The sequence below is a fragment of the Amblyomma mixtum genome, chromosome 3 (assembly GCF_055824585.1).
Source record: "Amblyomma mixtum isolate Tamu chromosome 3, ASM5582458v1, whole genome shotgun sequence".
NCBI lineage: Eukaryota > Metazoa > Arthropoda > Arachnida > Ixodida > Ixodidae > Amblyomma > Amblyomma mixtum.
Genome location: NC_143014.1, coordinates 103,320,136 through 103,332,407, shown reverse-complemented (window position 1 = coordinate 103,332,407; position 12,272 = coordinate 103,320,136). Strand labels below are relative to the sequence as shown.

The window sequence follows — 12,272 nt, the reverse complement described above, 5'->3', positions numbered from 1 at the left end:
AGAAACTCAGTTGGTGTGTCTCCACAGCCGACGTCTCCGCAGCCTACAGCTTACCACCCCATTCTTCCTTCATTCATGTATTTAAAATAACATCAGCTGTTCGCCTGCTGGGTATGTTTCGACCCTGGAGTATCTAGGTATACATACCACCTTGCTTTTGTTCGTGAAAAACTCCGTAAAATTGCATCTCTAATGTATTGTATCAAAGCAATGTCTCCATTAAAGATACGCTAACAGATACTCTGCTCGCACTGGCTTTCACTGTTTAAGTCATGGTATTTGCAGTTTCTGTGTTAGAGCGTTAGTTCTTGCTAGCTCTTTCCTGAATTTCGCGTCATCGTCCGCAGCGCACCTGCCACCTGCCTCGGTTGGCAGGTGGCAAATTGAAGAGAGGGTACATTCTCCCTTTTTAGTGGAAAGGAGGTAGAGGGAATTGTATTTGAGGATGGGTGGCGATGGGTGGCAAAGTGGCGAGATAGAGATCACCCTTTCCACTTTTAGAGTACAGCGTCCCTCGAACCGTCACCTGGCTTCTTTTTTTTCTGTCACACCACAGCTAATGTTCAAACATTCACGTCACGTGCTCGTAACCGTCGTGTGATTTTTTATTATGTTCTTTTGCGCAACATAGTTTATAACATTACAAGTTCATTTTGGGCTTTGTCATCTACGGTATGGAACGAAATAATCATGACGTGTTTCCAGGCATGAAATTTTGCGGAATTTTTCTTGATATCTATTGACACTGTTGTACTCAAACGAGTGTGATCCAAAAACTGTTGTTTCGTATTTATGGAAGAGCTCTATATCCACATGAGTGGTTTGGTGCACCTTCGGAGCACATTAAGTACGGTGAACGCACTCCATATTTTTGTGAGCTACTAACCCTAATAAACTGTTGGATTGGATGTTCTTATTTCTTTTCGTAAACAAATAAAAAAATATTCCTCGATTTACATGCTTCATTGCAAAAGTTTATGCCTAGTGCTTGTTGAACTGGTTGTCCAGTTGCTCTTTTTTTTAGTGCAGTTACGAAGTTATATAGTTCTCGATGCTCTTAACAGCCGGACACTACCACTCAAACCCCTGATTAGCTTTGGTAGGCCCGTTGAGTCTACTTTGTCAATTGTGTGATAAATAAATATATGCTTTCGGTTACAAAACACGGCGTCTGGTCACCTTTTTTCCCCAAAAAAAGTATGCAAGAATTATTTTCCTGATGTTTATGTGTTGTTCACAAGCTTTCAGTAGTCCGAATAAGTCTGAAGAACTGTTTTGACAGGCTGAAAGGTTACGATAAGAAAGGTCACAGGAGTCAGACGCAGATCTATAGAAATGGCAGCATGGATCACCTGGAAACAAATTTTATGCTGGGAAGGCATCCAGATCAAATAAAAAATAATATGTGGGTATGGCCGGCATATCTCATGCTGCAAAAGTTGCGTTAAAAATTGAAAAAAAGAAACTAATATAGCGGCCAGTGAAGAGCGTGAGGGTGAGCAAAAGAAGGCAGAGAACCCTGCGGATGGGATAGATAGGATTGAAGCGCATTGAACTGATGGGACCGATGCAGGCCAGGATCTTTTTCCTTGGCTCTTCTCAGAGAGAAAAAATCTCTGCCTCTCCCGTAACCGAGAGTAGAGTAAGCATGAAATGTTTACGGGCATAACACATTGGTTGTAGATGGTAGTAATGAAAATCTTGGAATGGGTCTAGTGTTCAACACACCACACCACACATACTGTGCACTGGTCCATGTGGACGCAATCGTTTCCTGTGTGTGTCTGGGGAATCTCTTCTGCTCTGCCTCGTCAGCTGTATCCGGTTTCTGTTTGCCTTTCATCTTTGTAATCGTTGTTTTCATTCCTCGGTTATTTGTACCACTTTGCCTATTTGACACTGGTGACGTCACCACTGGATTACGTCACACATAATTGATGACGAAGTAATGACAAATAAGTAATTAGTGACTAATTACTGATTAATGACTAAATACTAATTACCTGCTAAATAATGACGCTTAAGCTTCGCCTTTAGGAGAGGAACGCGACTGTGTGTTGTAGCGCTACCAGGCAGTCCACGGAACGCCACCACCTGTTAGGCGCGATGCCTTGCCCTTTGAACGCGACGCTTTTTGAGGAAAGGAAATTACGCAGTAATTCTCTGTCATCTCGGTGGACACCCGAACCGTACCGTACAGGAAGGGAGGAACGCCACCACCCGTTCGGCGCGATGCCTTGCCATTTGAACGCAAGGCTTGATGACGAAAGGAAATGGCGCAGTAATTCTCTGCCATCTCGGTGGACACCCGAACCGCACCGTAAAGGAAGGGAGGAACGCCACCACCTGTTCGGCGCGATGCCTTGCCCTTTGAACGCAGCGCTTTTTAAGAAAAGGAAATGGAGCAGTACTTCCGTCATCTCGGTGGACACCCGAACCGCACCATACAGGAAGGGAGGAACGCCACCACCCGTTCGGCGCGATGCCTTGCCATTTGAACGCATGGCTTTATGACGAAAGGAAATGGCGCAGTACTTCCGTTATCTCGGTGGACACCCGAACCGCACCATAGGAAGGGAGGAACGCCACCACCAGTTCGGCGCGAAGCTACCGGCGCTTGCATGCCGGTCCTGTAGGAGGGCTTAGAGAGTCTCATTAAATCTCGTTAAATCTCGTACGGTGCCCGGATGGTCTCGTTTCAGCTCCCGGATGTGTGGAATTCAGTGCCCGGATGAGTGGAATTCAGTGCCCGGATGAGTGGAATTCAGTGCCCGGATGTTGGCTCTCGGTCTCGGCGTGACGTCACCACACTGCCGACAACGGGAGCTAAAAGCATTTCATGCTTAAAACGATTTCAATCTACATTCTCACTTTTGTAATTGTTATTATAAGGCAGCTCCAGACATGCAACAATAGCAGCATTGTTGTGCTAACGAAATAATGCATCGTAAAGAGACGCATACACTGTTAGCAAAAAAATACCCAAAAGGGAGTAAATGGCTTGTCCTCGAACGCACACCCAAAAGGAGGTTTTTTTTACTCCATATGTGCGGTGTTTTTATTTACTCCCTTAGTTAAGGGAGTTATTTTGGAGTATGAGGGAGTAAATGTTTTACTACCTGCACAAATTGGTGTTTTTTTTACTCCATTTCCGCACTGGTGGGGTATTTGGCACAATTAACTCAATTTCTAGACTGGACTAAATGCGGGTAAATCCTCATTTTTACTCCATTATTCACTCATGGCAGAAAAATGGAGGACAGTCCACCTTTTTACTCCACACTCATGGAGTAAATGTTTTCACAAATGGAGTAAAAAGGGTGGCCGCCACCGTTTATACTCCCTTTTGGGTTTATTTTTGTTTACAGTGTAAGCCTGCAGCATTTTCTTAGTGCACTGATAGCTGTGTCTAGGACAGGCTACTCCTTTTTTTTCAGCGCATCATAGCCTCATTTGCTTTTGCGCCATTAAAATCAATATAACTAACCTTTTTTTTTCATTTTCATACCATAAATCAACACCAAGAAAGCAATGAAAGACGTGACATGAGGGCAATTACAATAAACAAAAAAAAATGCCCCGGCTTACTCGCAGTCCACGATTCTTGGACATAACCTCAAATTGTGAGGTAAGTGTGTGATATTGTAGTTTCTGTTATGGAAATATTTAAGGTAATGGTTCATTCTTCTGGTGTGTAGCAAAATCTTTATTTAAAATTTGTCTCTCGCTCGTATAGTGTGGTTAAGACTCCTATAAAAAACCAATGGGGAACGTTTTTGACGATAGCAAGAACGTTAAGAACAAAAAAATAAATGCAAAGCTGCTGAGGAAACATCTGCGGATAAATTTATTGTTATAATGTAATCTTACGACATAAGAAAAATTGCTCTCGTAAACAATTTCTCGTTAGAAAATATGTCTGTACAGAAATTCTGGGCATACAAGAGAAGAAATCTGAAGTGTTCCCGGAAACTCATTAACTACCCCGCAACTATCTAATATCCATGCCCCCGTGTCCGAAGAATACATTTCCGTTAATAAACAACGCGTCTGGTATCGCAAGCTATACAGGGAACGGACACAGATGAAAGACAACGAGGACGCTTTCAGAGTTCTGCGTTTTCCACATTGAGACTAGAAATCGACTGCTCTACGAACGGCTTCCATACTGTGGCGGAACAAGAAACTCTTTCGAGTAAACTTCCTCCTATTCTGTCTATCTTTCTTTCGGACCTTGGCTGCATACAGGCAATAGGCAGTCTGCAGCACTCTGGCGGTACTGCAGACTGCCTATTCCACTGCGCTCCTGAAAACTGCTGCCGTCAGCCGCTTCGGTCTCAGCAAACGCGAGGCCACATTGTGCGCCTGGTCTCGGCGTGGCCGAGTTTGCTGACGCTCTCCATGTGTGGTTCGTTCAGAGCGCCTGCGTTCATGCCTGTGTCCACTCGCATGTGGCGCGGAGAAAGCGCTGTGGGTGCTCCTGAGGAATGCTTGTTCCTCACGCTTGGCTATTTGTTACAACGTGATAAGTAAGAGAAACTTCACTGCAAAGTGCATATACCCCTGCATTCAGTTCTGTCAAGTAGCCGCAAGTTTTGATCGTTGAGGGCTATTGTCACTGCTTAAAAACTCAACATTCAATTTAGTTGCTGGCTGAACATGATCGCCGACAAGATCATCCAGGATACAGACCTAATGGCTGTCATGGCGGCGCTCGAGGGATTAATACTGACAAAGCTCGCAGCAATAGTGTTCATTTCCCTGATGGTGTAAGTATGGCATGCGGAATGCGAGGTTTCCCGTCCCAAAGCGACGCATGGACTACGGGAGGCGGTCTAGTGAAGCGCTGCGGATCAATGTCTGGCACCGCACAGCCCAATGACGTTTTTGCATTGCTTCTCCGTCCACCGTGGCGGGTTTCTGGCAACGTAAGCACATTCACATTTGCATTCAAATTGTAAGCACGTGTAATGCACGTTGCATTTTTTACACCAGTTATTGTCTACCTCATACTTGAGTCGCTTTATTTAATTTACTTTTGTATTTACTTTGATAATGTCATATATCTATGATTTCAGATTTTCATATTGCTCCAAAAGTGTATACACGTCCTAGCTGTAGCCAGATTTGACACGTACACATATCTGCTATGTATTTATTTTATTATGCGCTTCTATATTTATATTTTCAATAGTTTGCATGGTTTGCCCTGCCTTGTAGTGATAATGGCCATTAGGCGTCGTCAATCTGACAAGAGCTGCTTTTAGCCCATTTAACACACCAGAATATTTCGGGAAAAATGCGGGAATTTAACTGAATATGCAGTGAACCATGGCCTGTCATGATTTTGATGCCTGAGTGAGCTGCTGTTAATGATGTGTTAATTTGTGCTAGTCGTAGAAGTAACAGTTCACACACCCGCAATGGCAACAAACATCTTTGTATGCATACAAGGGCAAAAAGAAATATCGAAATTGGGTAGTCTAACTGCAATAAAATTGGACGCTACAAATATGAGGAGGCAGCAGGCGTTACGAACCGGTCAGAGGGAACGGCCAACGAAGCCTTGAGACCATCGTCAGTGGTGTTCCATGTCTTTGCCGAGAATTTTCTCAAGTAGACCAAAAATCCTATTTTAAGGCCCTTTTGTTTCCTGCAGTAGCGTAAAAGCTCCGTAAATTTGGGAAAAAAAAGTGAAAATTCCAGTTTCCTAAATTCTCTGAAACATCATTAAAATTTTCTTTTCGCCAAACTCCCCCCAAAAGGAAAAATTCTGCAAATGAAACGTCACTAACTATTTTTTCATCCCTGCCCTACAACAGAGTGATGGTTTTGCTTCTAGACGCACCGGCTGAGCTCATCAAGACGAGCACTTTGCACAGGTGAGCCGACGGGGGCGCTCATGATCACAAAAGACGATTTACGTGGTCGTGTAGGGCATGCGAAAAGTTGACCGCAACGGAACGGAAAATGGACTTCTGTACCGGTATTCTTCATTCAGCCATACTGCACCGAAGCAGCTCCGAATGAGTAATTATGAACTATATCAGGTAATTTCTATAGCTTCTGGGTCCTGCACTTGTACTTACCTCCAACCACCCTGGCTTCACCCAGATCACAACCGCTAATTCTTCCAAAGTGCTACAGTTCAAATGAACTGACGAAGGAGCCCCCAACGACAAGCAGCATACTTGTGTGTGCTCGCATGTGACGTTTTCTGTATTTATCTCTTGAAGTTCTGGTGTTATTGGTTTTTCCTCCTACTGACGCCACGACACCGGTCATTCAGAAACTGCTCTTCCTCTGTACTACGCTCGGTATGCTAAAATTTTCAAACCAGCTATTTAGTCAGTTATTAGTCAGTTATTTAGCCCGCTGTTCATCTTGGTTTCTTGTTTAGTTAATCACGAGGTCATTCAACCATATTTTAAAGCAGAGAAGGCAAACCTCAGAAATACCTGCCAAAGTTGAGCATACCCCAGCAACTCCTACGTGTGCTCTACAGGATATCCTCCAGGCAACCCCTCTACGGGCTTCAGGTCACTATCCTGAGCGAACAGAAAAGCATTGCTACCTTGCCCCGCCTGCGAGAACAGGACCTTCTCCAGATGCATTAAAGATTTTGCGTAGCCCCGATGTAACTGGCTGCCCTCAATGTTCAGCAATTAATGCGGTTCACCGAGCAGGGTCCATGATGACTAGCCTACGTAATGCGATGAGAACGTATAGGAGCTCAAGCGCACACTGATGCCAAACGAGGAAAGAATTATCTGGCAGCGTTGCTCTCATTCCATGCAATTGCCAACCGCCAAATACTTTCAGAACCCAGCGTGTGCGCAATTGTAAATTTTTGGACGCTGAAGGGCCAAGGTAACCCATTCCAAGTGTCCTTTCGTTCACCGGGAAACTCTTGGTCTAGGAGAGCGTCCGAGTGAACCCGACAATGCACTCCTTCACGTGCGTCAAGGGCGATGTTACGTCATAAGGGGGCATTTCTTTTTGACATGTCCTGTTCATAACGAGGTGAAAACCCGCGAGGATTAATGACTGATATTATTAACTTTACCATTCTGGTTAGCAGAGCATACTAAATACACTGTTTTGTAACAGATGCACACCCCACTGCGCACAATAAACTGTGATAAAACTAGTAGTTTTTCAAACTCTACAGATTGCTTTTTGTCACTGAAGAAGTTGCCGCGACAAAGACACGGTTTCTCTCTTCAAAACAATCAAAATGTTTCCTTTGCTTTTTTCTCAATGTTAATGAAATAACAGCCATGCATTATATCAAAGGCAAAATATATTGGTTCTTAGCGGCGTGAGGGTTGTTTGCACTGATCCTTGCCACGAATATGCACAGTACAGAAGCATTCTAAAATCCATGAATACGAACTTTCAGGGGCCACAGGAACACATTTCCATCCTCTTTTTTGAAGCAATTCCAAGAAAAAGCTTCAAATATTCAGAAGAAAGGCGCCTGTTTAGATTTTATTTCTTTGTAATTCATAAAAACTGCCAAGTCTCTGCAGTGGGCCTGTATTTCAAGGATCTTATTAGCCAAGCCTGTCAGCCTTGTTTCTTTGTAGTAACCACAAGGTTGCTAAAAAGAGCTGTTCATAATTAAACTGGGGGAAAATGCCACTCACTGTCTTCCAGTGCAAGGTACACTGGAGAGGTGAGGATTTTCGGCCCAGCCAGGCGACGAGGTCCCCTCACTGCAAAGCGGCCTCCACCAGCAGGCGCAGCTGTGCACTATCTTTCCTCCTCGCCCCAGTTCCGCGCTCATCACGGTGGCCAAGTGGATCTCTTCACCCAAGTCGTCCTTGAAGAGCATGGCATGTTCTGGCCAGCACAGCCTATAAATGCGCACTGTCTCGCCGTGTAGGGCAGACGTAGCTCAATCCCCGAGTCCGGACTTAACACCATGAACGCCTTCGTGAGTACTGCCTCTGTGCGAACTTGACGGAGCGATGTAGTAACCTGTCGGACTGTATACCGGCCGATCGTTTTCGGTGCGATCAGTGCGAGCACAGCTGGTGGGGTTATTTTCGCCGTAGTGGTGCTTGTTTGTTGTAGTGTGTGGATATGTTTGTCTTCAGCAGTAAGCACACGGAGGCCATTGGCTCCTTTGCACAAATATAGCATAAAGATAGGCTTTCAGGGATTACAAATCATATGTGGTACGTCGTTTCGGAAAGCGGATTTGTGCCCAGTGGTGTACAAATACGCTTGGCCGAACGTTAGTACCTCACTCGATGCTTTTAGTACATCTCGACCATTGAAAGGTGCAAAACAATTACGAACAGCCTTTGCGCGCACATTAGTAACTTTCTCCTTACAGCATGTGCAATGTTTTCACACGCACGCACGGGACGCGCATGACGTGCTCAGCGCAGGTTTTTTCTTTCCTTTTCATCGCTGCTGGCCTAAATGCAGATGTATCACGCAAGTGAGGGTCCTGTTCTCCCCGACTTGCGTGGCCAGCATTGCCTTCTGGTCGAGAACGAACACAACGCACTTATTTCTCTCTCCCTGAAGATCACAGCTGATTTGCCATAGCTTGTACGTCAGGTCACTTTTCTTTCCGAGATGGTTCACTACAAGCGTCGCATTTATCGTTTGACTCCAGATATGTAACACGATGCTGGGCAAAGCTTTTCTTGATTGACTGGCTTTAAACAGCATCTGAGGAATGCCAGTGGGAGATTATGACCGAAACTACAGTATACATTATGACTTTTCGCTGTGGTCTGTGAGTTAGATGCGTGCAGCTCTGTTTTGAAGCGTAATGCATGAAAATACACAACTTTTTTCTATTTCTGCAGTTCATATGTCATAGTCCTTCGTTTCCCTCCTCTCTCTTCCCCCCGACCCAACCCTCTTACCTAGCACACACACACTAAAAAGTCCGTTAAAACCCTGGGAACTTGCATTAAATTCGGCCTCTAGTTCGAAGGCGTTTCGCTAAGCTTAATTCGAAGTGTTTTTCTAAAATAAGTCAGAATATGTTTACTACGATACTCCTCTTCTTTTCAGCACTCGTTTTACCTCCTGAGGCTCTTGTCCCTTTTGCCGCAATTGTCCAAGGTTTCATTTTGAGAATCAGTGCATTCTTTCACAGCACCTATCTTCAGTTAAGGATGTCAAAAAGGGAGCTGACTGCAGCTTATTATTCTAATAGTTAGTCATTTTGTCTCTAGGAGCACGTAGTACGCCTTGTGAAAGCAGAAGCGGTTCGCCCGTGACGAAAGCGAATATACTACTTACGTCGCATAGCGTTCTACAGACTAGCGTCAAATGCCAAGCAAACATCTCTATTCGGCATTCTACCCAACACAGAAATTTTCTCACTACGTCAACGTAACTAAAGAGGCGCTCGCCCGAACATTGCCGGCAAATGAGGAATCTTAAATAGCTAGCGAGCTAACATTGAGAGCTGGGTGGGCATTCGCTTCACCAAACCCTCGCGTTAGTTGCCCGCCGGTAGCTATGTGCTCGGCGATAGCCAGCGCGACTTCATACTCCCAAGAGCTCAAGAGTCCTATCCCAACAGGAAAAGGGTCGAGCAGACAAGTTTGTTTGTAGCTGCCATAGCGATAGCAAAAGCCACGCTACACAAATCACATAAACGGGGATTTCGCGGCCTACGCAGGTTGTTATCTTCTCCGCCCTCGTGGCTTGCGCATCGGCCGGTTACCTCGGAGGCCTCGGCGGTGCCGGCCTGGGCGGCCTCGGTCTCGGTGGTGGCTCCGGACTCGGTGGTGGTGCTGGCCTCGGGGGCCTTGGCCTAGGAGGTGGCTTCGCCCACCTGGGCAGCTCTTTTGGCGCCGCTTCCGCTCACCCTGTGGCCACCCTGGGCGTTGTCAAGCAGCCCATCATCAACTACGGTGTGGTGGCCAAGCCGGTCGTCAACTACGTGGCTCAACCCGTTGCTAGCATCTCGCACGCCGTCAAGCCATTCATCAGCTACCACGGTGGACAGGGCGCTGGTCTCGGAGCTCTGGGCGGCGGTCTTGGCGGTGCTGGACTTGGCGGCCTCAGCCTCGGCGGTCTCGGTGGTCTTGGCGGTCTCGGCGGACTCGGTCTCAAGGGCCTGAATGCTTGGTAGACGGAAAAGCTCAGTGCTGGGCAAAATATTGTAGACCTCTAAGTACAAAACAGACAGTTTCATTACCATCAGCCTCAATATCAAAAACGTTCAGACTAAAAATTTTGTCTGCTCCGGAGCATGATTTGTTCATGGAGCCCTACCTTCATTTGTAATATACGGCGACATGAATAAAGCCCACATTTGGTAAATACTATTCGCGTATGTGTTGTCGGTAGGGTGTTGAAAAAGCGACTCCAGAAGAGAGCAGAAGCGTTGTGACAGCCTGTGCCAGAATAACGAGCACCATAAAACGCTAGTTCGTGGCGTTTCGTAGTAAGTTTCAACAGAGGAAACATGCGCAGCGTTTTCAACTACTTCTCTGCGGCAACAGAGATATCAGCAAGGAGGCCGAAACATAAAGCCTGCAGCACCGGTAAGGGCCCCACCCGTAATCGGAGATGCATAGATTCAACTTTATCGCTTCACCGCCACCAGCACCGATAACACGTTCACGCAGGATAGGTAGTTTGACTCAAGACAGAAAGAAATGGAGATTTGCCAATCGAGTACATCCCGAATTATAAGCCTCGGTATGCGAATTTATACAAAAACTACAGGGGACTCTTAAGCTCCGCCTAAAGGGTATGACGCTATAGGGTTAATGGCCTAACCCCATATATGCGGAATCGGTAATTCTAGATTTAATATTCGTAGATGCATTGGGCTACTGATACCGTTCCTCGCAAAGTGGCGCAGCGGTTAAGCGATGGCTCGGCAATGGCAGGTGCTGCCACTCACGGCTAATCATTGCCACCTGCCACGGTGGTCAGTTTGCTTCCAATCCGGTGGGCAGGCTGTTGGGACGCCACAACGTCACATGACCAAAGTGGTGGGCCCTACGTTGCTTTTCCGCGGATTTCCGCTGTGGGAGGGGGCCTCCTCTCTCCCCCTCTCCCTCAAGGCGCTACATTCAATCTGCTTGATTCAGCCGCTCCGGCTGCAAGGCTTCAAACGGTCGCCAACGAGGCCGCCACCAAACGATCTTTTCCGACATGCGGACACTAACGCTCTCGCGTTAAAACTGTTTCTGCAAAAGGCTTAATCCATAGAACCCATATTATTTGAACTGGAGCTATTAACATTCTCACTGTCACTGGTGCGGACGATTCCGCAGTGGAGACAGCACAGAGTGGCAGTGTTTTTTTTTTTTCAAGCGAAAAGCTTCACTAGTCTAGTCAACACAGCGCTTCGCGTGAGCCGGAGCCCAGATTTGCCACTTTTGCGCATGCGCGAAACCAAGTGACGTCACGCATGGCGCAGGTGGACGTAGCCGTTGCCGCCGACTCGTCACTACTTAAGAAAAAGAAACTCCGTAGAGGTTGCGAATCGAACCAGGGCCATCGGTTCTTTTAACGGAGACGCTACCACTCCGCCACGAAGGCTCAAGGTTTCGACATGAATAAAGGAATGCATGGGTGTCATAAATAAAATAAAATTAATGACGAAGTAAATATAAGAAAAAATAAAAACAATAAAAGTAAGTAAAGGAAGATAAGAAAAACAATGACAATAAAAAAAGAAACAAATATAAAAATAAAATGAGAAATAAAATATGAAAAATAAAAATAAGGAGAGAAACGAAAATAAAAATCAAGCGGAAAGGGAAATATGAAAATAAAACAATAAAAAGCAATAAAAATAAGAAAAAAACAAAAAACAATAAAGTGGAACAAAAAATGAAATATGAAACAAAAAAAACTGCGCCAGGAAACGCTTTCGCCTGGCAGCACTTTAGAGAGCCAAAGTGTCCCCTGAATTTTAACCGCACCGATTACCGTCTCCTCCTCCGCCTCCGCACAGGCAGTGTGTGAACGGCCGAACACATCCATCGTTATCGTGGTGCTCCCAGTGCATTGTGCGCGAACTGCGACACCCATGACGTCAAACCAAGCATAACTGCAGCTTTTCGCTTGTATATGCAGGCTTAACCACAGCTAAGCCACTGCCTAATTTTTTTTTGTACAGTCAATTGTCGAGGTACTGCTTTTAATCTTCTCCCTCGGAATTGAAGCATACAACAGAATTCGATGATATACCCTTGTAAAAATTGTCGATAGACAGTCTTCTTACAGACTCTATTGCCTTCCTGTAGATATTTCTTTTTGTCTATTCGCAGTCT

General features: G+C 45.6%; 1 protein-coding gene across 1 annotated transcript; it reads left to right on the top strand.

The window, feature by feature from the left end:
• The first annotated feature begins 7,927 nt into the window (after positions 1-7,927).
• LOC149351205 (uncharacterized) lies at positions 7,928-10,111 on the top strand. The gene is made up of 2 exons (XM_089576988.1): positions 7,928-7,939; positions 9,656-10,111. Exons 1-2 carry the CDS (start codon positions 7,928-7,930, stop codon positions 10,109-10,111), a joined length of 468 nt encoding a protein of 155 aa, XP_089433114.1.
• Positions 10,112-12,272: the final 2,161 nt, after the last annotated feature.